At 51.5% G+C, this 26,531-nt stretch overlaps 1 protein-coding gene across 2 annotated transcripts in view; it reads right to left on the reverse strand.

Moving 5' to 3' along the window:
• The window catches only part of LOC110516700 (asc-type amino acid transporter 1), an 84,000-nt gene that overhangs the window by 5,734 nt on the left and 51,735 nt on the right, over nucleotides 1-26,531 (reverse strand). Inside the window, exons 7-9 of one of the 2 annotated variants that reach the window (XM_036963774.1) lie at nucleotides 22,556-22,659; nucleotides 8,073-8,169; nucleotides 2,585-2,734 (exon numbers count right to left, since the gene is read on the reverse strand). In XM_036963774.1, the coding sequence (XP_036819669.1) occupies nucleotides 2,585-2,734; nucleotides 8,073-8,169; nucleotides 22,556-22,659 (351 nt within the window). Of the gene's footprint in view, nucleotides 1-2,584; nucleotides 2,735-7,682; nucleotides 8,170-22,555; nucleotides 22,660-26,531 lie in introns of both variants that reach the window. The other variant, XM_036963773.1, reaches the window with a different exon arrangement.

Raw genomic sequence — 26,531 nt, forward strand, 5'->3', positions numbered from 1 at the left:
AGATATAGTAGCAGTAGATATAGTAGCAGCAGATATAGTAGCAGATATAGTAGCAGTAGATATAGTAGCAGTAGATATAGTAGCAGTAGATATAGTAGCACCAGATATAGTAGCAGTAGATATAGTAGCAGTAGATATAGTAGCAGTAGATATAGTAGCAGCAGATATAGTAGCAGATATAGTAGCAGATATAGTAGAACCAGATATAGTAGCAGTAGATATAGTAGCAGTAGATATAGTAGCAGCAGATATAGCAGCAGATATAGTAGCAGTAGATATAGTAGTAGATATAGTATCAGCAGATATAGTAGCAGTAGATATAGTAGCACCAGATATAGTAGCAGCAGATATAGTAGCAGTAGATATAGTAGCAGTAGATATAGTAGCACCAGATATAGTAGCAGTAGATATAGTAGCAGTAGATATAGTAGCAGTAGATATAGTAGCAGTAGATATAGTAGCACCAGATATAGTAGCAGTAGATATAGTAGCAGTAGATATAGTAGCAGTAGATATAGTAGCAGCAGATATAGTAGCAGATATAGTAGCAGATATAGTAGCACCAGATATAGTAGCAGTAGATATAGTAGCAGTAGATATAGTAGCAGCAGATATAGCAGCAGATATAGTAGCAGTAGATATAGTAGCAGTAGATATAGTAGCACCAGATATAGTAGCAGCAGATATAGTAGCAGTAGATATAGTAGCAGTAGATATAGTAGCAGTAGATATAGTAGCACCAGATATAGTAGCAGCAGATATAGTAGCAGTAGATATAGTAGCAGTAGATATAGTAGCACCAGATATAGTAGCAGTAGATATAGTAGCAGTAGATATAGTAGCACCAGATATAGTAGCAGCAGATATAGTAGCAGCAGATATAGTAGCACCATATATAGTAGCAGTAGATATAGTAGCAGCAGATATAGTAGCAGCAGATATAGTAGCAGTAGATATAGTAGCAGTAGATATAGTAGCACCAGATATAGTAGCAGATATAGTAGCAGTAGATATAGTAGCAGTAGATATAGTAGCAGCAGATATAGTAGCAGTAGATATAGTAGCACCAGATATAGTAGCAGTAGATATAATAGCAGATATAGTAGCAGCAGATATAGTAGCACCAGATATAGTAGCAGCAGATATAGTAGCACCAGATATAGTAGCAGATATAGTAGCAGTAGATATAGCACCAGATATAGTAGCAGTAGATATAGCAGCAGTAGATATAGCAGCAGATATAGTAGCAGATATAGTAGCAGTAGATATAGCACCAGATATAGTAGCAGTAGATATAGTAGCAGATATAGTAGCAGTAGATATAGTAGCAGTAGATATAGTAGCAGTAGATATAGTAGCAGTAGATATAGTAGCAGATATAGTAGCAGCAGATATAGTAGCAGTAGATATAGCAGCAGTAGATATAGTAGCAGATATAGTAGCAGATATAGTAGCAGTAGATATAGCACCAGATATAGTAGCAGTAGATATAGCAGTAGATATAGTAGCAGTAGATATAGTAGCATCAGATATAGTAGCAGATATAGTAGCAGCAGATATAGTAGCAGATATAGTAGCACTAGATATAGCAGTAGATATAGTAGCAGTAGATATAGTAGCATCAGATATAGTAGCAGATATAGTAGCAGCAGATATAGTAGCAGATATAGTAGCACTAGATATAGCAGTAGATATAGTAGCAGTAGATATAGTAGCACCAGATATAGTAGCAGATATAGTAGCAGCAGATATAGTAGCAGATATAGTAGCAGTAGATATAGTAGCAGTAGATATAGTATCAGTAGATATAGTAGCAGCAGATATAGTAGCAGTAGATATAGTAGCACCAGATATAGTAGCACCAGATATAGTAGCACCAGATATAGTAGCAGATATAGTAGCATCAGATATAGTAGCAGTAGATATAGTAGCAGTAGATATAATAGCAGCAGATTTAGTAGCAGATATAGTAGCAGTAGATATAGTAGCATCAGATATAGTAGCAGTAGATATAGTAGCATCAGATATAGTAGCAGTAGATATAGTAGATATAGTAGCAGTAGATATAGTAGCAGCAGATATAGTAGCAGATATAGTAGCAGTAGATATAGTAGCAGTAGATATAGTAGCAGTAGATATAGTAGATATAGTAGCAGTAGATATAGTAGCAGCAGATATAGTAGCAGATATAGTAGCAGTAGATATAGTAGCAGTAGATATAGTAGCAGCAGATATAGTAGCAGATATAGTAGCAGATATAGTAGCAGATATAGTAGCAGTAGATATAGTAGCATCAGATATAGTAGCAGTAGATATAGTAGCAGTAGATATAGTAGCAGTAGATATAGTAGCAGTAGATATAATAGCATATATAGTAGCAGTAGATATAGTAGCAGTAGATATAGTAGCAGTAGATATAGTAGCACTAGATATAGCAGTAGATATAGTAGCACCAGATATAGTAGCAGTAGATATAGTAGCACTAGATATAGCAGTAGATATAGTAGCAGTAGATATAGTAGCAGTAGATATAGCAGCAGATATAGTAGCAGATATAGTAGCAGCAGATATAGGCCTGCTGTACCTTGATGGGTCGTAGCAGGTTGGGTCTCTTCCAGCGATAGTACAGCAGGCCAGCGATGGTCACTCCATAGGACAGGAAGTTAATAAACGACACATAGTTGATCAGGTTGTGAGTCTCTCCGATACACAGGATCACAATGGTGGCTCCGCACTGTGGAGGAGGAGGAGGGAAGCAGAGGTCAATGAACATAGACATTATACACAAAGCTATATAACACAGCCCTGGGGTTTGGGGCTATAGGAACTAACACAGCCCTGGGGGTTGGGGCTATAGGAACTAGTACAGCCCTGGGGTTTGGGGCTATAGGAACTAGTACAGCCCTGGGGGTTGGGGCTATAGGAACTAGTACAGCCCTGGGGTTTGGGGCTATAGGAACTAACACAGCCCTGGGGTTTGGGGCTATAGGAACTAGTGTAGCCCTGGGGTTTGGGGCTATAGGAACTAACACAGCCCTGGGGTTTGGGGTTATAGGAACTAACACAGCCCTGGGGGTTGGGGCTATAGGAACTAGTACAGCCCTGGGGTTTGGGGCTATAGGAACTAGTACAGCCCTGGGGTTTGGGGCTATAGGAACTAGAACAGCCCTGGGGTTTGGGGCTATAGGAACTAGTACAACCCTGGGGTTTGGGGCTATAGGAACTAACACAGCCCTGGGGTTTGGGGCTATAGGAACTAACACAGCCCTGGGGTTTGGGGCTATAGGAACTAACACAGACCTGGGGTTTGGGGCTATAGGAACTAACACAGCCCTGGGGTTTGGGGCTATAGGAACTAACACAGCCCTGGGGTTTGGGGCTATAGGAACTAACACAGCCCTGGGGTTTGGGACTATAGGAACTAACACAGCCCTGGGGTTTGGGGCTTTAGGAACTAGTGTAGCCCTGGGGTTTGGGGCTATAGGAACTAACACAGCCCTGGGGGTTGGGGCTATAGGAACTAACACAGCCCTGGGGTTTGGGGCTATAGGAACTAGTACAACCCTGGGGTTTGGGGCTATAGGAACTAACACAGCCCTGGGGTTTGGGGCTATAGGAACTAACACAGCCCTGGGGTTTGGGGCTATAGGAACTAACACAGCCCTGGGGTTTGGGGCTATAGGAACTAACACAGCCCTGGGGTTTGGGGCTATAGGAACTAACACAGCCCTGGGGTTTGGGGCTATAGGAACTAACACAGCCCTGGGGTTTGGGGCTATAGGAACTAGTACAACCCTGGGGTTTGGGGCTATAGGAACTAGCACAGCCCTGGGGTTTGGGGCTATAGGAACTAACACAGCCCTGGGGTTTGGGGCCATAGGAACTAACACAGCCCTGGGGTTTGGGGTTATAGGAACTAACACAGCCCTGGGGTTTGGGGCTATAGGAACTAACACAGCCCTGGGGTTTGGGGCTATAGGAACTAACACAGCCCTGGGGTTTGGGGCTATAGGAACTAACACAGCCCTGGGGTTTGGGGCTATAGGAACTAACACAGCCCTGGGGTTTGGGGCTATAGGAACTAGAACAGCCCTGGGGTTTGGGGCTATAGGAACTAACACAGCCCTGGGGTTTGGGGCTATAGGAACTAACACAGCCCTGGGGTTTGGGGCTATAGGAACTAACACAGCCCTGGGGTTTGGGGCTATAGGAACTAACACAGCCCTGGGGTTTGGGGTTATAGGAACTAACACAGCCCTGGGGTTTGGGGCTATAGGAACTAGTACAGCCCTGGGGTTTGGGGCTATAGGAACTAACACAGCCCTGGGGTTTGGGGCTATACGAACTAGTACAACCCTGGGGTTTGGGGCTATAGGAACTAACACAGCCCTGGGGTTTGGGGCTATAGGAACTAACACAGCCCTGGGGTTTGGGGCTATAGGAACTAACACAGCCCTGGGGTTTGGGGCTATAGGAACTAACACAGCCCTGGGGTTTGGGGCTATAGGAACTAACACAGCCCTGGGGTTTGGGGCTATAGGAACTAACACAGCCCTGGGGTTTGGGGCTATAGGAACTAACACAGCCCTGGGGTTTGGGACTATAGGAACTAACACAGCCCTGGGGTTTGGGGCTTTAGGAACTAGTGTAGCCCTGGGGTTTGGGGCTATAGGAACTAACACAGCCCTGGGGGTTGGGGCTATAGGAACTAACACAGCCCTGGGGTTTGGGGCTATAGGAACTAGTACAACCCTGGGGTTTGGGGCTATAGGAACTAACACAGCCCTGGGGTTTGGGGCTATAGGAACTAACACAGCCCTGGGGTTTGGGGCTATAGGAACTAACACAGCCCTGGGGTTTGGGGCTATAGGAACTAGTACAACCCTGGGGTTTGGGGCTATAGGAACTAGCACAGCCCTGGGGTTTGGGGCTATAGGAACTAACACAGCCCTGGGGTTTGGGGCCATAGGAACTAACACAGCCCTGGGGTTTGGGGCTATAGGAACTAACACAGCCCTGGGGTTTGGGGCTATAGGAACTAACACAGCCCTGGGGTTTGGGGCTATAGGAACTAACACAGCCCTGGGGTTTGGGGCTATAGGAACTAACACAGCCCTGGGGTTTGGGGCTATAGGAACTAACACAGCCCTGGGGTTTGGGGCTATAGGAACTAGAACAGCCCTGGGGTTTGGGGCTATAGGAACTAACACAGCCCTGGGGTTTGGGGCTATAGGAACTAACACAGCCCTGGGGTTTGGGGCTATAGGAACTAACACAGCCCTGGGGTTTGGGGCTATAGGAACTAACACAGCCCTGGGGTTTGGGGTTATAGGAACTAACACAGCCCTGGGGTTTGGGGCTATAGGAACTAGTACAGCCCTGGGGTTTGGGGCTATAGGAACTAACACAGCCCTGGGGTTTGGGGCTATAGGAACTAGTACAACCCTGGGGTTTGGGGCTATAGGAACTAACACAGCCCTGGGGTTTGGGGTTATAGGAACTAACACAGCCCTGGGGTTTGGGGCTATAGGAACTAGTACAGCCCTGGGGTTTGGGGCTATAGGAACTAACACAGCCCTGGGGTTTGGGACTATAGGAACTAACACAGCCCTGGGGTTTGGGGCTATAGGAACTAACACAGCCCTGGGGTTTGGGGCTATAGGAACTAACACAGCCCTGGGGTTTGGGGCTATAGGAACTAGTACAACCCTGGGGTTTAGGGCTATAGGAACTAACACAGCCCTGGGGTTTGGGGCTATAGGAACTAACACAGCCCTGGGGTTTGGGGCTATAGGAACTAACACAGCCCTGGGGTTTGGGGCTATAGGAACTAGTACAACCCTGGGGTTTGGGGCTATAGGAACTAGCACAGCCCTGGAGTTTGGGGCTATAGGAACTAACACAGCCCTGGGGTTTGGGACCATAGGAACTAACACAGCCCTGGGGTTTGGGGCTATAGGAACTAACACAGCCCTGGGGTTTGGGGCTATAGGAACTAACACAGCCCTGGGGTTTGGGGCTATAGGAACTAACACAGCCCTGGGGTTTGGGGCTATAGGAACTAACACAGCCCTGGGGTTTGGGGCTATAGGAACTAACACAGCCCTGGGGTTTGGGGCTATAGGAACTAGAACAGCCCTGGGGTTTGGGGCTATAGGAACTAACACAGCCCTGGGGTTTGGGGCTATAGGAACTAACACAGCCCTGGGGTTTGGGGCTATAGGAACTAACACAGCCCTAGGGTTTGGGGCTATAGGAACTAACACAGCCCTGGGGTTTGGGGTTATAGGAACTAACACAGCCCTGGGGTTTGGGGCTATAGGAACTAGTACAGCCCTGGGGTTTGGGGCTATAGGAACTAACACAGCCCTGGGGTTTGGGGCTATAGGAACTAGTACAACCCTGGGGTTTGGGGCTATAGGAACTAACACAGCCCTGGGGTTTGGGGTTATAGGAACTAACACAGCCCTGGGGTTTGGGGCTATAGGAACTAGTACAGCCCTGGGGTTTGGGGCTATAGGAACTAACACAGCCCTGGGGTTTGGGACTATAGGAACTAACACAGCCCTGGGGTTTGGGGCTATAGGAACTAACACAGCCCTGGGGTTTGGGGCTATAGGAACTAACACAGCCCTGGGGTTTGGGGCTATAGGAACTAACACAGCCCTGGGGTTTGGGGCTATAGGAACTAACACAGCCCTGGGGTTTGGGGCTATAGGAACTAGTACAGCCCTGGGGGTTGGGGCTATAGGAACTAACACAGCCCTGGGGTTTGGGGCTATAGGAACTAACACAGCCCTGGGGTTTGGGGCTATAGGAACTAACACAGCCCTGGGGTTTGGGGCTATAGGAACTAACACAGCCCTGGGGTTTGGGGTTATAGGAACTAACACAGCCCTGGGGTTTGGGGCTATAGGAACTAGTACAGCCCTGGGGTTTGGGGCTATAGGAACTAACACAGCCCTGGGGTTTGGGGCTATAGGAACTAGTACAACCCTGGGGTTTGGGGCTATAGGAACTAGCACAGCCCTGGGGTTTGGGGCTATAGGAACTAACACAGCCCTGGGGTTTGGGGCCATAGGAACTAACACAGCCCTGGGGTTTGGGGCTATAGGAACTAACACAGCCCTGGGGTTTGGGGCTATAGGAACTAGTACAGCCCTGGGGTTTGGGGCTATAGGAACTAACACAGCCCTGGGGTTTGGGGCTATAGGAACTAACACAGCCCTGGGGTTTGGGGCTATAGGAACTAGTACAGCCCTGGGGTTTGGGGCTATAGGAACTAGTACAGCCCTGGGGTTTGGGGTTATAGGAACTAACACAGCCTTGGGGTTTGGGGCTATAGGAACTAACACAGCCCTGGGGTTTGGGGCTATAGGAACTAACACAGCCCTGGGGTTTGGGGCTATAGGAACTAACACAGCCCTGGGGTTTGGGGCTATAGGAACTAACACAGCCCTGGGGTTTGGGGTTATAGGAACTAGAACAGCCCTGGGGTTTGGGGCTATAGGAACTAACACAGCCCTGGGGTTTGGGGCTATAGGAACTAACACAGCCCTGGGGTTTGGGGCTATAGGAACTAACACAGCCCTGGGGTTTGGGGCTATAGGAACTAGTGTATCCCTGGGGTTTGGGGCTATAGGAACTGTGGGCAAATGCAGGCAAGAATGGGGCTAATTTACACAGACTAGCAGAGCGGGAATAGGGTCACAATAACTTACATAGACTAGCAGAGTGGGAATAGGGGCACAATAACTTACACAAACTAGCAGAGTGGGAATAGGAGCACAATAACTTACACAGACTAGCAGAGTGGGAATAGGGGCACAATAACTTACACAGACTAGCAGAGTGGGAATAGGGGCACAGTAACTTACACAGACTAGCAGAGTGGGAATAGGGGCACAATAACTTACACAGACTAGCAGAGCGGGAATAGGGGCACAGTAACTTACACAGACTAGCAGAGTGGGAATAGGGGCACAGTAACTTACACAGACTAGCAGAGTGGGAATAGGGGCACAGTAATTTACACAGACTAGCAGAGTGGGAATAGGGGCACAGTAACTTACACAGACTAGCAGAGCGGGAATAGGGGTGCAGTTTTTCAGGTGGATCATGGCCAACAGGTAAGGCAGGTGACCCTCTCTGGCTCCAGAGAAACACAACCTGGGGAGAAAAAGAACCACAGCGTTTGGTGTCTATGGAGTTGGAGAGTGATGCCAGCAACACCAGGGTTATGGGTTGGAGAGTGATGCCAGCAACACCAGGGTTGGAGAGTGATGCCAGCAACAACAGGGTTGGAGAGTGATGCCAGCAACACCAGGTTTGGAGAGTGATGCCAGCAACACCAGGGTTGGAGAGTGATGCCAGCAACAACAGGGTTGGAGAGTGATGCCAGCAACACCAGGGCTGGAGAGTGATGCCAGCAACAACAGGGTTGGAGAGTGATGCCAGCAACACCAGGGTTGGAGAGTGATGCCAGCAACAACAGGGTTGGAGAGTGATGCCAGCAACAACAGGGTTGGAGAGTGATGCCAGCAACAACAGGGTTGGAGAGTGATGCCAGCAACAACAGAGTTGGAGAGTGATGCCAGCAACAACAGGGTTGGAGAGTGATGCCAGCAACACCAGGGTTGGAGAGTGATGCCAGCAACAACAGGGTTGGAGAGTGATGCCAGCAACAACAGGGTTGGAGAGTGATGCCAGCAACACCAGGGTTGGAGAGTGATGCCAGCAACAACAGGGTTGGAGAGTGATGCCAGCAACAACAGGGTTGGAGAGTGATGCCAGCAACAACAGGGTTGGAGAGTGATGCCAGCAACAACAGGGTTGGAGAGTGATGCCAGCAACAACAGGGTTGTGGGTTGGAGAGTGATGCCAGCAACACCAGGGTTGGAGAGTGATGCCAGCAACAACAGGGTTGGAGAGTGATGCCAGCAACAACAGGGTTGGAGAGTGATGCCATTAACACCAGGGTTGGAGAGTGATGCCAGCAACAACAGGGTTGGAGAGTGATGCCAGCAACAACAGGGTTGGAGAGTGATGCCAGCAACACCAGGGTTGGAGAGTGATGCCAGCAACAACAGGGTTGGAGAGTGACGCCAGCAACACCAGGGTTGGAGAGTGATGCCAGCAACACCAGGGTTGTGGGTTGGAGAGTGATGCCAGCAACAACAGGGTTGGAGAGTGATGCCAGCAACAACAGGGTTGGCGAGTGATGCCAGCAACAACAGGGTTGGAGAGTGATGCCAGCAACAACAGGGTTGGAGAGTGATGCCAGCAACAACAGGGTTGGAGAGTGATGCCAGCAACAACAGAGTTGGAGAGTGATGCCAGCAACAACAGGGTTTGAGAGTGATGCCAGCAACACCAGGGTTGGAGAGTGATGCCAGCAACAACAGGGTTGGAGAGTGATGCCAGCAACAACAGGGTTGGAGAGTGATGCCAGCAACACCAGGGTTGGAGAGTGATGCCAGCAACAACAGGGTTGGAGAGTGATGCCAGCAACACCAGGGTTGGAGAGTGATGCCAGCAACAACAGGGTTGGAGAGTGATGCCAGCAACACCAGGGCTGGAGAGTGATGCCAGCAACAACAGGGTTGGAGAGTGATGCCAGCAACACCAGGGTTGGAGAGTGATGCCAGCAACAACAGGGTTGGAGAGTGATGCCAGCAACAACAGGGTTGGAGAGTGATGCCAGCAACACCAGGGTTGGAGAGTGATGCCAGCAACAACAGGGTTGGAGAGTGATGCCAGCAACAACAGGGTTGTGGGTTGGAGAGTGATGCCAGCAACACCAGGGTTGGAGAGTGATGCCAGCAACAACAGGGTTGGAGAGTGATGCCAGCAACAACAGGGTTGGAGAGTGATGCCAGCAACACCAGGGTTGTGGGTTGGAGAGTGATGCCAGCAACACCAGGGTTGTGGGTTGGAGAGTGATGCCAGCAACAAAAGGGTTGGAGAGTGATGCCAGCAACAACAGGGTTGGAGAGTGATGCCAGCAACAACAGGGTTGGAGAGTGATGCCAGCAACACCAGGGTTGGAGAGTGATGCCAGCAACAACAGGGTTGGAGAGTGATGCCAGCAACAACAGGGTTGGAGAGTGATGCCAGCAACAACAGGGTTGGAGAGTGATTCCAGCAACACCAGGGTTGGAGAGTGATGCCAGCAACAACAGGGTTGGAGAGTGATGCCAGCAACAACAGGGTTGTGGGTTGGAGAGTGATGCCAGCAACACCAGGGTTGGAGAGTGATGCCAGCAACAACAGGGTTGGAGAGTGATGCCAGCAACAACAGGGTTGGAGAGTGATGCCAGCAACACCAGGGTTGTGGGTTGGAGAGTGATGCCAGCAACACCAGGGTTGTGGGTTGGAGAGTGATGCCAGCAACAAAAGGGTTGGAGAGTGGTGCCAGCAACAACAGGGTTGGAGAGTGATGCCAGCAACAACAGGGTTGGAGAGTGATGCCAGCAACACCAGGGTTGGAGAGTGATGCCAGCAACAACAGGGTTGGAGAGTGATGCCAGCAACAACAGGGTTGGAGAGTGATGCCAGCAACACCAGGGTTGGAGAGTGATGCCAGCAACAACAGGGTTGGAGAGTGATGCCAGCAACAACAGGGTTGTGGGTTGGAGAGTGATGCCAGCAACAGCAGGGTTGGAGAGTGATGCCAGCAACAACAGGGTTGGAGAGTGATGCCAGCAACAACAGGGTTGGAGAGTGATGCCAGCAACACCAGGGTTGTGGGTTGGAGAGTGATGCCAGCAACACCAGGGTTGTGGGCTGGAGAGTGATGCCAGCAACACCAGGGCTGGAGAGTGATGCCAGCAACACCAGGGTTATGGGTTGGAGACTGATGCCAGCAACACCAGGGTTGGAGAGTGATACCAGCAACACCAGGGTTATGGGTTGGAGAGTGATGCCAGCAACAACAGGGTTGGAGAGTGATGCCAGCAACACCAGGGTTATGGGTTGGAGAGTGATGCCAGCAACACCAGGGTTGGAGAGTGATGCCAGCAACACCAGGGTTGGAGAGTGATGCCAGCAACAACAGGGTTGAGGGTTGGAGAGTGATGCCAGCAACACCAGGGTTATGGGTTGGAGAGTGATGCCAGCAACAACAGGGTTGGAGAGTGATGCCAGCAACAACAGGGTTGGAGAGTGATGCCAGCAACACCAGGGCTGGAGAGTGATGCCAGCAACAACAGGGTTGGAGAGTGATGCCAGCAACACCAGGGTTGGAGAGTGATGCCAGCAACAACAGGGTTGGAGAGTGATGCCAGCAACACCAGGGTTGGAGAGTGATGCCAGCAACAACAGAGTTGGAGAGTGATGCCAGCAACAACAGGGTTGGAGAGTGATGCCAGCAACACCAGGGTTGGAGAGTGATGCCAGCAACAACAGGGTTGGAGAGTGATGCCAGCAACAACAGGGTTGGAGAGTGATGCCAGCAACACCAGGGTTGGAGAGTGATGCCAGCAACAACAGGGTTGGAGAGTGATGCCAGCAACAACAGGGTTGGAGAGTGATGCCAGCAACAACAGGGTTGGAGAGTGATGCCAGCAACAACAGGGTTGGAGAGTGATGCCAGCAACAACAGGGTTGTGGGTTGGAGAGTGATGCCAGCAACACCAGGGTTGGAGAGTGATGCCAGCAACAACAGGGTTGGAGAGTGATGCCAGCAACAACAGGGTTGGAGAGTGATGCCATTAACACCAGGGTTGGAGAGTGATGCCAGCAACAACAGGGTTGGAGAGTGATGCCAGCAACAACAGGGTTGGAGAGTGATGCCAGCAACACCAGGGTTGGAGAGTGATGCCAGCAACAACAGGGTTGGAGAGTGACGCCAGCAACACCAGGGTTGGAGAGTGATGCCAGCAACACCAGGGTTGTGGGTTGGAGAGTGATGCCAGCAACAACAGGGTTGGAGAGTGATGCCAGCAACAACAGGGTTGGAGAGTGATGCCAGCAACAACAGGGTTGGAGAGTGATGCCAGCAACAACAGGGTTGGAGAGTGATGCCAGCAACAACAGGGTTGGAGAGTGATGCCAGCAACAACAGAGTTGGAGAGTGATGCCAGCAACAACAGGGTTTGAGAGTGATGCCAGCAACACCAGGGTTGGAGAGTGATGCCAGCAACAACAGGGTTGGAGAGTGATGCCAGCAACAACAGGGTTGGAGAGTGATGCCAGCAACACCAGGGTTGGAGAGTGATGCCAGCAACAACAGGGTTGGAGAGTGATGCCAGCAACACCAGGGTTGGAGAGTGATGCCAGCAACAACAGGGTTGGAGAGTGATGCCAGCAACACCAGGGCTGGAGAGTGATGCCAGCAACAACAGGGTTGGAGAGTGATGCCAGCAACACCAGGGTTGGAGAGTGATGCCAGCAACAACAGGGTTGGAGAGTGATGCCAGCAACAACAGGGTTGGAGAGTGATGCCAGCAACACCAGGGTTGGAGAGTGATGCCAGCAACAACAGGGTTGGAGAGTGATGCCAGCAACAACAGGGTTGTGGGTTGGAGAGTGATGCCAGCAACACCAGGGTTGGAGAGTGATGCCAGCAACAACAGGGTTGGAGAGTGATGCCAGCAACAACAGGGTTGGAGAGTGATGCCAGCAACACCAGGGTTGTGGGTTGGAGAGTGATGCCAGCAACACCAGGGTTGTGGGTTGGAGAGTGATGCCAGCAACAAAAGGGTTGGAGAGTGATGCCAGCAACAACAGGGTTGGAGAGTGATGCCAGCAACAACAGGGTTGGAGAGTGATGCCAGCAACACCAGGGTTGGAGAGTGATGCCAGCAACAACAGGGTTGGAGAGTGATGCCAGCAACAACAGGGTTGGAGAGTGATGCCAGCAACACCAGGGCTGGAGAGTGATGCCAGCAACAACAGGGTTGGAGAGTGATGCCAGCAACACCAGGGTTGGAGAGTGATGCCAGCAACAACAGGGTTGGAGAGTGATGCCAGCAACACCAGGGTTGGAGAGTGATGCCAGCAACAACAGGGTTGGAGAGTGATGCCAGCAACACCAGGGCTGGAGAGTGATGCCAGCAACAACAGGGTTGGAGAGTGATGCCAGCAACACCAGGGTTGGAGAGTGATGCCAGCAACAACAGGGTTGGAGAGTGATGCCAGCAACAACAGGGTTGTGGGTTGGAGAGTGATGCCAGCAACAGCAGGGTTGGAGAGTGATGCCAGCAACAACAGGGTTGGAGAGTGATGCCAGCAACACCAGGGTTGTGGGTTGGAGAGTGATGCCAGCAACAAAAGGGTTGGAGAGTGGTGCCAGCAACAACAGGGTTGGAGAGTGATGCCAGCATCAACAGGGTTGGAGAGTGATGCCAGCAACACCAGGGCTGGAGAGTGATGCCAGCAACAACAGGGTTGGAGAGTGATGCCAGCAACACCAGGGTTGGAGAGTGATGCCAGCAACAACAGGGTTGGAGAGTGATGCCAGCAACAACAGGGTTGGAGAGTGATGCCAGCAACACCAGGGTTGGAGAGTGATGCCAGCAACAACAGGGTTGTGGGTTGGAGAGTGATGCCAGCAACACCAGGGTTGGAGAGTGATGCCAGCAACAACAGGGTTGGAGAGTGATGCCAGCAACAACAGGGTTGGAGAGTGATGCCAGCAACACCAGGGTTGTGGGTTGGAGAGTGATGCCAGCAACACCAGGGTTGTGGGTTGGAGAGTGATGCCAGCAACACCAGGGTTGGAGAGTGATGCCAGCAACAACAGGGTTGGAGAGTGATGCCAGCAACACCAGGGTTGGAGAGTGATGCCAGCAACAACAGGGTTGTGGGTTGGAGAGTGATGCCAGCAACACCAGGGTTGGAGAGTGATGCCAGCAACACCAGGGTTGGAGAGTGATGCCAGCAACAACAGGGTTGGAGAGTGATGCCAGCAACACCAGGGTTGTGGGTTGGAGAGTGATGCCAGCAACACCAGGGTTGTGGGCTGGAGAATGATGCCAGCAACACCAGGGCTGGAGAGTGATGCCAGCAACACCAGGGTTCTGGGTTGGAGACTGATGCCAGCAACACCAGGGTTGGAGAGTGATACCAGCAACACCAGGGTTATGGGTTGGAGAGTGATGCCAGCAACAACAGGGTTGGAGAGTGATGCCAGCAACACCAGGGTTATGGGTTGGAGAGTGATGCCAGCAACACCAGGGTTGGAGAGTGATGCCAGCAACACCAGGGTTGGAGAGTGATGCCAGCAACAACAGGGTTGTGGGTTGGAGAGTGATGCCAGCAACAACAGGGTTGGAGAGTGATGCCAGCAACACCAGGGTTATGGGTTGGAGAGTGATGCCAGCAACAACAGGGTTGGAGAGTGATGCCAGCAACAACAGGGTTGGAGAGTGATGCCAGCAACACCAGGGTTGGAGAGTGATGCCAGCAACAACAGGGTTGGAGAGTGATGCCAGCAACACCAGGGCTGGAGAGTGATGCCAGCAACAACAGGGTTGGAGAGTGATGCCAGCAACACCAGGGTTGGAGAGTGATGCCAGCAACAACAGGGTTGGAGAGTGATGCCAGCAACAACAGGGTTGGAGAGTGATGCCAGCAACACCAGGGTTGGAGAGTGATGCCAGCAACAAGAGGGTTGGAGAGTGATGCCAGCAACAACAGGGTTGTGGGTTGGAGAGTGATGCCAGCAACACCAGGGTTGGAGAGTGATGCCAGCAACAACAGGGTTGGAGAGTGATGCCAGCAACAACAGGGTTGGAGAGTGATGCCAGCAACACCAGGGTTGTGGGTTGGAGAGTGATGCCAGCAACACCAGGGTTGTGGGTTGGAGAGTGATGCCAGCAACAAAAGGGTTGGAGAGTGATGCCAGCAACAACAGGGTTGGAGAGTGATGCCAGCAACAACAGGGTTGGAGAGTGATGCCAGCAACACCAGGGTTGGAGAGTGATGCCAGCAACACCAGGGTTGGAGAGTGATGCCAGCAACAACAGGGTTGGAGAGTGATGCCAGCAACACCAGGGCTGGAGAGTGATGCCAGCAACACCAGGGTTGGAGAGTGATGCCAGCAACAACAGGGTTGGAGAGTGATGCCAGCAACAACAGGGTTGGAGAGTGATGCCAGCAACAACAGGGTTGGAGAGTGATGCCAGCAACACCAGGGTTGGAGAGTGATGCCAGCAACAACAGGGTTGGAGAGTGATGCCAGCAACAACAGGGTTGTGGGTTGGAGAGTGATGCCAGCAACACCAGGGTTGGAGAGTGATGCCAGCAACAACAGGGTTGGAGAGTGATGCCAGCAACAAAAGGGTTGGAGAGTGATGCCAGCAACACCAGGGTTGTGGGTTGGAGAGTGATGCCAGCAACACCAGGGTTGTGGGTTGGAGAGTGATGCCAGCAACAAAAGGGTTGGAGAGTGGTGCCAGCAACAACAGGGTTGGAGAGTGATGCCAGCAACAACAGGGTTGGAGAGTGATGCCAGCAACACCAGGGCTGGAGAGTGATGCCAGCAACAACAGGGTTGGAGAGTGATGCCAGCAACACCAGGGTTGGAGAGTGATGCCAGCAACAACAGGGTTGGAGAGTGATGCCAGCAACAACAGGGTTGGAGAGTGATGCCAGCAACACCAGGGTTGGAGAGTGATGCCAGCAACAACAGGGTTGGAGAGTGATGCCAGCAACAACAGGGTTGTGGGTTGGAGAGTGATGCCAGCAACACCAGGGTTGGAGAGTGATGCCAGCAACAACAGGGTTGGAGAGTGATGCCAGCAACAACAGGGTTGGAGAGTGATGCCAGCAACACCAGGGTTGTGGGTTGGAGAGTGATGCCAGCAACACCAGGGTTGTGGGCTGGAGAGTGATGCCAGCAACACCAGGGCTGGAGAGTGATGCCAGCAACACCAGGGTTATGGGTTGGAGACTGATGCCAGCAACACCAGGGTTGGAGAGTGATACCAGCAACACCAGGGTTATGGGTTGGAGAGTGATGCCAGCAACAACAGGGTTGGAGAGTGATGCCAGCAACACCAGGGTTATGGGTTGGAGAGTGATGCCAGCAACACCAGGGTTGGAGAGTGATGCCAGCAACACCAGGGTTGGAGAGTGATGCCAGCAACAACAGGGTTGTGGGTTGGAGAGTGATGCCAGCAACAACAGGGTTGGAGAGTGATGCCAGCAACACCAGGGTTATGGGTTGGAGAGTGATGCCAGCAACAACAGGGTTGGAGAGTGATGCCAGCAACAACAGGGTTGGAGAGTGATGCCAGCAACACCAGGGCTGGAGAGTGATGCCAGCAACAACAGGGTTGGAGAGTGATGCCAGCAACACCAGGGTTGGAGAGTGATGCCAGCAACAACAGGGTTGGAGAGTGATGCCAGCAACACCAGGGTTGGAGAGTGATGCCAGCAACAACAGGGTTGGAGAGTGATGCCAGCAAAACCAGGGTTATGGGTTGGAGAGTGATGCCAGCAACAACAGGGTTGGAGAGTGATGCCAGCAACAACAGGGTTGGAGAGTGATGCCAGCAACACCAGGGCTGGAGAGTGATGCCAGCAACAACAGGGTTGGAGAGTGATGCCAGCAACACCAGGGTTGGAGAGTGATGCCAGCAACAACAGGGTTGGAGAGTGATGCCAGCAACACCAGGGTTGGAGAGTGATGCCAGCAACAACAGGGTTGGAGAGTGATGCCAGCAACACCAGGGCTGGAGAGTGATGCCAGCAACAACAGGGTTGGAGAGTGATGCCAGCAACACCAGGGTTGGAGAGTGATGCCAGCAACAACAGGGTTGGAGAGTGATGCCAGCAACAACAGGGTTGGAGAGTGATGCCAGCAACACCAGGGTTGGAGAGTGATGCCAGCAACAACAGGGTTGGAGAGTGATGCCAGCAACAACAGGGTTGTGGGTTGGAGAGTGATGCCAGCAACACCAGGGTTGGAGAGTGATGCCAGCAACAACAGGGTTGGAGCGTGATGCCAGCAACAACAGGGTTGGAGAGTGATGCCAGCAACACCAGGGTTGTGGGTTGGAGAGTGATGCCAGCAACACCAGGGTTGTGGGTTGGAGAGTGATGCCAGCAACAAAAGGGTTGGAGAGTGGTGCCAGCAACAACAGGGTTGGAGAGTGATGCCAGCATCAACAGGGTTGGAGAGTGATGCCAGCAACACCAGGGCTGGAGAGTGATGCCAGCAACAACAGGGTTGGAGAGTGATGCCAGCAACACCAGGGTTGGAGAGTGATGCCAGCAACAACAGGGTTGGAGAGTGATGCCAGCAACAACAGGGTTGGAGAGTGATGCCAGCAACACCAGGGTTGGAGAGTGATGCCAGCAACAACAGGGTTGTGGGTTGGAGAGTGATGCCAGCAACACCAGGGTTGGAGAGTGATGCCAGCAACAACAGGGTTGGAGAGTGATGCCAGCAACACCAGGGTTATGGGTTGGAGAGTGATGCCAGCAACAACAGGGTTGGAGAGTGATGCCAGCAACAACAGGGTTGGAGAGTGATGCCAGCAACAACAGGGCTGGAGAGTGATGCCAGCAACAACAGGGTTGGAGAGTGATGCCAGCAACACCAGGGTTGGAGAGTGATGCCAGCAACAACATGGTTGGAGAGTGTTGCCAGCAACAACAGGGTTGGAGAGTGATGCCAGCAACACCAGGGTTGGAGAGTGATGCCATCAACAACAGGGTTGGAGAGTGATGCCAGCAACAACAGGGTTGTGGGTTGGAGAGTGATGCCAGCAACACCAGGGTTGGAGAGTGATGCCAGCAACAACAGGGTTGGAGAGTGATGCCAGCAACAACAGGGTTGGAGAGTGATGCCAGCAACACCAGGGTTGTGGGTTGGAGAGTGATGCCAGCAACACCAGGGTTGTGGGCTGGAGAGTGATGCCAGCAACACCAGGGCTGGAGAGTGATGCCAGCAACACCAGGGTTATGGGTTGGAGAGTGATGCCAGCAACACCAGGGTTGGAGAGTGATACCAGCAACACCAGGGTTATGGGTTGGAGAGTGATGCCAGCAACAACAGGGTTGGAGAGTGATGCCAGCAACACCAGGGTTATGGGTTGGAGAGTGATGCCAGCAACACCAGGGTTGGAGAGTGATGCCAGCAACACCAGGATTGGAGAGTGATGCCAGCAACAACAGGGTTGTGGGTTGGAGAGTGATGCCAGCAACAACAGGGTTGGAGAGTGATGCCAGCAACACCAGGGTTATGGGTTGGAGAGTGATGCCAGCAACACCAGGGTTGGAGAGTGATGCCAGCAACACCAGGGTTGGAGAGTGATGCCAGCAACACCAGGGTTGGAGAGTGATGCCAGTAACACCAGGGTTGGAGAGTGATGCCAGCAACACCAGGGTTGGAGAGTGATGCCAGCAACAACAGGGTTGGAGAGTGATGCCAGCAACAACAGGGTTGGAGAGTGATGCCAGCAACAACAGGGTTGGAGAGTGATGCCAGCAACACCGGGGTTGGAGAGTAATGCCAGCAACACCAGGGTTGGAGAGTGATGCCAGCAACAACAGGGTTGGAGAGTGATGCCAGCAACAACAGGGTTGGAGAGTGATGCCAGCAACACCAGGGTTGGAGAGTGATGCCAGCAACAACAGGGTTGGAGAGTGATGCCAGCAACAACAGGGTTGTGGGTTGGAGAGTGATGCCAGCAACACCAGGGTTGGAGAGTGATGCCAGCAACAACAGGGTTGGAGAGTGATGCCAGCAACAACAGGGTTGGAGAGTGATGCCAGCAACACCATGGTTGTGGGTTGGAGAGTGATGCCAGCAACACCAGGGTTGTGGGTTGGAGAGTGATGCCAGCAACAACAGGGTTGGAGAGTGATGCCAGCAACACCAGGGTTGGAGAGTGATGCCAGCAACACCAGGGCTGGAGAGTGATGCCAGCAACAACAGGGTTGGAGAGTGATGCCAGCAACACCAGGGTTGGAGAGTGATGCCAGCAACAACAGGGTTGGAGAGTGATGCCAGCAACAACAGGGTTGGAGAGTGATGCCAGCAACACCAGGGTTGGAGAGTGATGCCATCAACAACAGGGTTGGAGAGTGATGCCAGCAACAACAGGGTTGTGGGTTGGAGAGTGATGCCAGCAACACCAGGGTTGGAGAGTGATGCCAGCAACACCAGGGTTGGAGAGTGATACCAGCAACACCAGGGTTATGGGTTGGAGAGTGATGCCAGCAACAACAGGGTTGGAGAGTGATGCCAGCAACACCAGGGTTGGAGAGTGATGCCAGCAACAACAGGGTTGGAGAGTGATGCCAGCAACAACAGGGTTGTGGGTTGGAGAGCGATGCCAGCAACACCAGGGTTATGGGTTGGAGAGTGATGCCAGCAACACCAGGGTTGGAGAGTGATGCCAGCAACACCAGGGTTGGAGAGTGATGCCAGCAACACCAGGGTTGGAGAGTGATGCCAGCAACACCAGGGTTGGAGAGTGATGCCAGCAACAACAGGGTTGGAGAGTGATGCCAGCAACAACAGGGTTGGAGAGTGATGCCAGCAACACCAGGGCTGGAGAGTGATGCCAGCAACAATAGGGTTGGAGAGTGATGCCAGCAACACCAGGGTTGGAGAGTGATGCCAGCAACAACAGGGTTGGAGAGTGATGCCAGCAACAACAGGGTTGGAGAGTGATGCCAGCAACACCAGGGTTTGAGAGTGATGCCAGCAACAACAGGGTTGGAGAGTGATGCCAGCAACAACAGGGTTGTGGGTTGGAGAGTGATGCCAGCAACACCAGGGTTGGAGAGTGATGCCAGCAACAACAGGGTTGGAGAGTGATGCCAGCAACAACAGGGTTAGAGAGTGATGCCAGCAACACCAGGGTTGTGGGTTGGAGAGTGATGCCAGCAACACCAGGGTTGTGGGTTGGAGAGTGATGCCAGCGACACCAGGGTTGTGGGTTGGAGAGTGATGCTAGGAACACCAGGGTTGTGGGTTGGAGAGTGATGCCATCAACACCAGGGTTGTGGGTTGGAGAGTGATGCCAGCAACAACACCAGGGTTGTGGGTTGGAGAGTGATGCCAGCAACACCAGGGGTGTGGGTTGGAGAGTGATGCCAGCAACACCAGGGTTGTGGGTTGGAGAGTGATGCCAGCAACACCAGGGTTGTGGGTTGGAGAGTGATGCCAGGAACACCAGGGTTGTGGGTTGGAGAGTTATGCCAGGAACACCAGGGTTGTGGGTTGGAGAGTGATGCCAGCAACACCAGGGTTGTGGGTTGGAGAGTGATGCCAGCAACACTAGGGTTGTGGGTTGGCGATGATGCCAGCAACAGCACCAGGGTTGTGGGTTGGAGAGTGATGCCAGCAACATCAGGGTTGTGGGTTGGAGAGTGATGCCAGCAACACCAGGGTTGTGGGTTGGAGAGTGATGCCAGGAACACCAGGGTTGTGGGTTGGAGAGTGATGCCAGGAACACCAGGGTTGTGGGTTGGAGAGTGATGCCAGCAACACCAGGGTTGTGGGTTAGAGAGTGATGCCAGCAACACTAGGGTTGTGGGTTGGCGATGATGCCAGCAACAGCACCAGGGTTGTGGGTTGGAGAGTAATGCCATCAACACCAGGGTTGTTGGTTGGAGAGTGATGCCAGCAACACCGGGGTTGTGGGTTGGAGAGTGATGCCAGCAACACCAGGGTTGTGGGTTGGAGAGTGATATCAGCAACACCGGGGTTGTGGTCTGGAGTGTGATGCCAGCAACACCGGGGTTGTGGGTTGGAGAGTGAAGCCAGCAACACCAGGGTTGTGGGTTGGAGAGTGATGCCAGCAGCACCAGGGTTGTGGGTTGGAGAGTGATGCCAGCGACACCAGGGTTGTGGGTTGGAGAGTGATGCTAGGAACACCAGGGTTGTGGGTTGGAGAGTGATGCCATCAACACCAGGGTTGTGGGTTGGAGAGTGATTCCAGCAACAACACCAGGGTTGTTGGTTGGAGAGTGATGCCAGCAACACCAGGGGTGTGGGTTGGAGAGTGATGCCAGCAACACCAGGGTTGTGGGTTGGAGAGTGATGCCAGCAACACCAGGGTTGTGGGTTGGAGAGTGATGCCAGGAACACCAGGGTTGTGGGTTGGAGAGTGATGCCAGGAACACCAGGGTTGTGGGTTGGAGAGTGATGACAGCAACACCAGGGTTGTGGGTTGGAGATGATGCCAGCAACAGCACCAGGGTTGTGGGTTGGAGAGTGATGCCAGCAACAGCACCAGGGTTGTAAGGTTGGAGAGTGATGCCATCAACACCAGGGTTGTTGGTTGGAGAGTGATGCCATCAACAGCACCAGGGTTGTGGGTTGGAGAGTGATGCCGGCAACACCAGGGTTGTGGGTTGGAGAGTGATGCCAACAACACCGGGGTTGTGGGTTGGAGAGTGATGCCAGCAACAACACCGGGGTTGTGGGTTGGAGAGTGATGCCAGCAACACCGGGGTTGTGGGTTGGAGAGTGATGCCAGCAACAACACCAGGGTTGTGGATTGGAGAGTGATGCCAACAACAACACTGGGGTTGTAGATGGACTGGATATTGCATTGGGTTATAAATGAAGTGGACTGGATATTGCATTGGGTTATATTGGGGCTTTCCCCCGAGGAGAGGTTGAGAACCGCTGACTATATTGGGGCTTTCCCCCGAGGAGAGGTTGAGAACCGCTGACTATGTTAGGGCTTTCCCCCGAGGAGAGGTTGAGACCCGCTGACTATATTGGGGCGGTCCCCTGAGGAGAGGTTGAGAACCGCTGACTATATTGGGGCGGTCCCCAGGGGAGAGGTTGAGAACCGCTGACTATATTGGGGTGGTCCCCTGAGGAGAGGGTTGAGAACCGCTGACTATATTGGGGCGAGGAGAGGGTTGAGAACCACTGACTATATTGAGATGGTCCCCTGAGGAGAGGGTTGAGAACCGCTGACTATATTGGGGCGAGGAGAGGGTTGAGAACCACTGACTATATTGAGATGGTCCCCTGAGGAGAGGTTGAGAACCGCTGACTATATTGGGGCGGTCCCCTGAGGAGAGGTAGATAACCGCTGACTATATTGGGGCGAGGAGAGGGTTGAGAACCACTGACTATATTGAGATGGTCCCCTGAGGAGAGGTAGATAACCGCTGACTATATTGGGGCGAGGAGAGGGTTGAGAACCGCTGACTATATTGGGGTGGTCCCCTGAGGAGAGGTAGATAACCGCTGACTATATTGGGGCGAGGAGAGGGTTGAGAACCACTGACTATATTGAGATGGTCCCCTGAGGAGAGGTTGATAACCGCTGACTATATTGGGGCGAGGAGAGGGTTGAGAACCACTGACTATATTGAGATGGTCCCCTGAGGAGAGGTAGATAACCGCTGACTATATTGGGGCGAGGAGAGGTTGAGAACCGCTGACTATATTGGGGTGGTCCCCCGGGGAGAGGTTGAGAACCGCTGACTATATTGGGGCGTTCCCCTGAGGAGAGGTTGAGAACCGCTGACTATATTGGGGCAATGAGAGGTTGAGAACCACTGACTATATTGGGGTGGTCCCCTGAGGAGAGGTTGAGAACCGCTGACTATATTATGAGACTATTAGTACCTGGATGAAGTGAAGAGATAGCCGTTGATTCCTCCGAATGTAGACAGAGCTACAGAGATGGGCATCACCCAGGAGAATACGCCCAGCAACTTCTCACCAAATGTCTGTAGAAAACCATTCAACAATCATTAAACAACCTTTAAAAAACAAACAAACAAAAAATCAACAACCACAGAAAGTTAACTGTTAAATAACCATATTTATTTGTTTATTATGGATCCTCATTAGCTTTTACAGAAGCTGCAGCTACTCTTCCTGGGGTTTATTATGGATCCTCATTAGCTTTTACAGAAGCTGCAGCTACTCTTCCTGGGGTTTATTATGGATCCTCATTAGCTTTTACAGAAGCAGCGGCTACTCTTCCTGGGGTTTATTATGGATCCTCATTAGCTTTTACAGAAGCAGCAGCTACTCTTCCTGGGGTTTATTATGGATCCCAATTAGTTCCTGTCAAGGCAGCAGCTACTCTTCCTGGGGTTTATTATGGATCCCCATTTGTTCCTGTTACCAAGGCAGCGGCTACTCTTCCTGGGGTTTATTATGGATCCCCATTAGTTCCTGCTGCCAAGGCAGCAGCTACTCTTCCTGGGGTTTATTATGGATCCCCATTAGTTCCTGTCTAGACAGCAGCTACTCTTCCTGGAGTTTATTATGGATCCCCATTAGTTCCTGTCTAGGCAGCAGCTACTCTTTCTGGGGTTTATTATGGATCTCCATTAGTTCCTGCCAAGGCAGCAGCTACTCTTCCTGGGGTTTATTATGGATCCCCATTAGTTCCTGTCAAGGCAGCAGCTACTCTTCCTGGGGTTTATTATGGATCCCCATTAGTTCCTGTCAAGGCAGCAGCTACTCTTCCTGGGGTTTATTATGGATCCCCATTAGTTCCTGTTGCCAAGGCAGCAGCTACTCTTCCTGGGGTTTATTATGGATCCCCATTAGTTCCTGTTGCCAAGGCAGCAGCTACTCTTCCTGGGTTTACTATGGATCCCCATTAGTTCCTGCAAAGGCAGCAGCTACTCTTCCTGGGGATTATTATGGGTCCCCATTAGTTCCTGTTGCAAAGGCAGCAGCTACTCTTCCTGGGGTTTATTATGGATCCCCATTAGTTCCTGTTGTCAAGGCAGCAGCTACTCTTCCTGGGGTTTATTATGGATCCTCAGTAGCAGAGGCAGCAGCTACTCTTCCTGGGGTTTATTATGGATCCCCATTAGTTCCTGTCTAGGCAGCAGCTACTCTTCCTGGGGTTTATTATGGATCCCCATTAGTTCCTGTCTAAACAGCAGCTACTCTTCCTGGGGTTTATTATGGATCTCCATTAGTTCCTGCCAAGGCAGCAGCTACTCTTCCTGGGGTTTATTATGGATCCCCATTAGTTCCTGCCAAGGCAGCAGCTACTCTTCCTGGAGTTTATTATGGATCCCCATTAGTTCCTGTCAAGGCAGCAGCTACTCTTCCTGGGGTTTATTATGGATCCCCATTAGTTCCTGTTGCCAAGGCAGCAGCTACTCTACCTGGGGTTTATTATGGATCCCCATTAGTTCCTGTTGCCAAGGCAGCAGCTACTCTTCCTGGGGTTTATTATGGATCCCCATTAGTTCCTGTCTAGGCAGCAGCTACTCTTCCTGGGGTTTATTATGGATCCCCATTAGTTCCTGTCTAGGCAGCAGCTACTCTTCCTGGGGTTTATTATGGATCTCCTTTAGTTCCTGCCAAGGCAGCAGCTACTCTTCCTGGGGTTTATTATGGATCCCCATTAGTTCCTGTCAAGGCAGCAGCTACTCTTCCTGGGGTTTATTATGGATCCCCATTAGTTCCTGTCAAGGCAGCAGCTACTCTTCCTGGGATTTATTATGGATCACCATTAGTTCCTGTTGCCAAGGCAGCAGCTACTCTACCTGGGGTTTATTATGGATCCCCATTAGTTCCTGTTGCCAAGGCAGCAGCTACTCTTCCTGGGGTTTATTATGGATCCCCATTAGTTCCTGTTGCCAAGGCAGCAGCTACTCTTCCTGTGGTTTATTATGGATCCCCATTAGTTCCTGTTGCCAATGCAGCAGCTACTCTTCCTGCGGTTTATTATGGATCCCCATTAGTTCCTGTTGCCAAGGTAGCAGCTACTCTTCCTGGGGTTTATTATGAATCCCCATTAGTTCCTGCCTAGGCAGCAGCTACTCTTCCTGGGGTTTATTATGGATCCCCATTAGTTCATGCCAAGGCAGCAGCTACTCTTCCTGGGGTTTATTATGGATCCCCATTAGTTCCTGTCTAGGCAGCAGCTACTCTTCCTGGGGTTTATTATGGATCCCCATTAGTTCCTGTCTAGGCAGCAGCTACTCTTCCTGGGGTTTATTATGGATCTCCTTTAGTTCCTGCCAAGGCAGCAGCTACTCTTCCTGGGGTTTATTATGGATCCCCATTAGTTCCTGTCAAGGCAGCAGCTACTCTTCCTGGGATTTATTATGGATCACCATTAGTTCCTGTTGCCAAGGCAGCAGCTACTCTACCTGGGGTTTATTATGGATCCCCATTAGTTCCTGTTGCCAAGGCAGCAGCTACTCTTCCTGGGGTTTATTATGGATCCCCATTAGTTCCTGTTGCCAAGGCAGCAGCTACTCTTCCTGTGGTTTATTATGGATCCCCATTAGTTCCTGTTGCCAATGCAGCAGCTACTCTTCCTGGGGTTTATTATGGATCCCCATTAGTTCCTGTTGCCAAGGTAGCAGCTACTCTTCCTGGGGTTTATTATGAATCCCCATTAGTTCCTGCCTAGGCAGCAGCTACTCTTCCTGGGGTTTATTATGGATCCCCATTAGTTCATGCCAAGGCAGCAGCTACTCTTCCTGGGGTTTATTATGGATCCCCATTAGTTCCTGTCAAGGCAGCAGCTACTCTTCCTGGGATTTATTATGGATCACCATTAGTTCCTGTTGCCAAGGCAGCAGCTACTCTACCTGGGGTTTATTATGGATCCCCATTAGTTCCTGTTGCCAAGGCAGCAGCTACTCTTCCTGGGGTTTATTATGGATCCCCATTAGTTCCTGTTGCCAAGGCAGCAGCTACTCTTCCTGTGGTTTATTATGGATCCCCATTAGTTCCTGTTGCCAATGCAGCAGCTACTCTTCCTGGGGTTTATTATGGATCCCCATTAGTTCCTGTTGCCAAGGTAGCAGCTACTCTTCCTGGGGTTTATTATGAATCCCCATTAGTTCCTGCCTAGGCAGCAGCTACTCTTCCTGGGGTTTATTATGGATCCCCATTAGTTCATGCCAAGGCAGCAGCTACTCTTCCTGGGGTTTATTATGGATCCCCATTAGTTCCTGTCAAGGCAGCAGCCACTTTTCCTGGGGTTTATTATGGATCCCCATTAGTTCCTGCCAAGGCAGCAGCTACTCATCTTGGGGTTTATTATGGATCCCCATTAGTTCCTGTTGCCAAGGTAGCAGCTATTCTTCCTGGGGTTTATTATGGATCCCCATTAGTTCCTGTTGCCAAGGCAGCAGCTACTCTTCCTGGGGTTTATTATGGATCCCCATTAGTTCCTGTTGCCAAGGCAGCAGCTACTCTTCCTGGGGTTTATTATGGATCCCCATTAGTTCCTGTCAAGGCAGCAGCCACTCTTCCTGGGGTTTATTATGGATCCCCATTAGTTCCTGCCAAGGCAGCAGCTACTCTTCCTGGGGTTTATTATGGATCCCCATTAGTTCCTGTTGCCAAGGCAGCAGCTACTCTTCCTGGGGCTTATTATGGATCCCCATTAGTTCCTGTCAAGGCAGCAGCCACTCTTCCTGGGGTTTATTATGGATCCCCATTAGTTCCTGCCAAGGCAGCAGCTACTCTTCCTGGGGTTTATTATGGATCCCCATTAGTTCCTGTTGCCAAGGTAGCAGCTACTCTTCCTGGGGTTTATTATGGATCCCCATTAGTTCCATGTAATAAAACACCTGGACAAAAAGGAACACCTACGTGAGAATGCTGT

The sequence above is a fragment of the Oncorhynchus mykiss genome, chromosome 26, assembly GCF_013265735.2.
Source record: "Oncorhynchus mykiss isolate Arlee chromosome 26, USDA_OmykA_1.1, whole genome shotgun sequence".
Classification (NCBI taxonomy): Eukaryota; Metazoa; Chordata; class Actinopteri; order Salmoniformes; family Salmonidae; genus Oncorhynchus; species Oncorhynchus mykiss.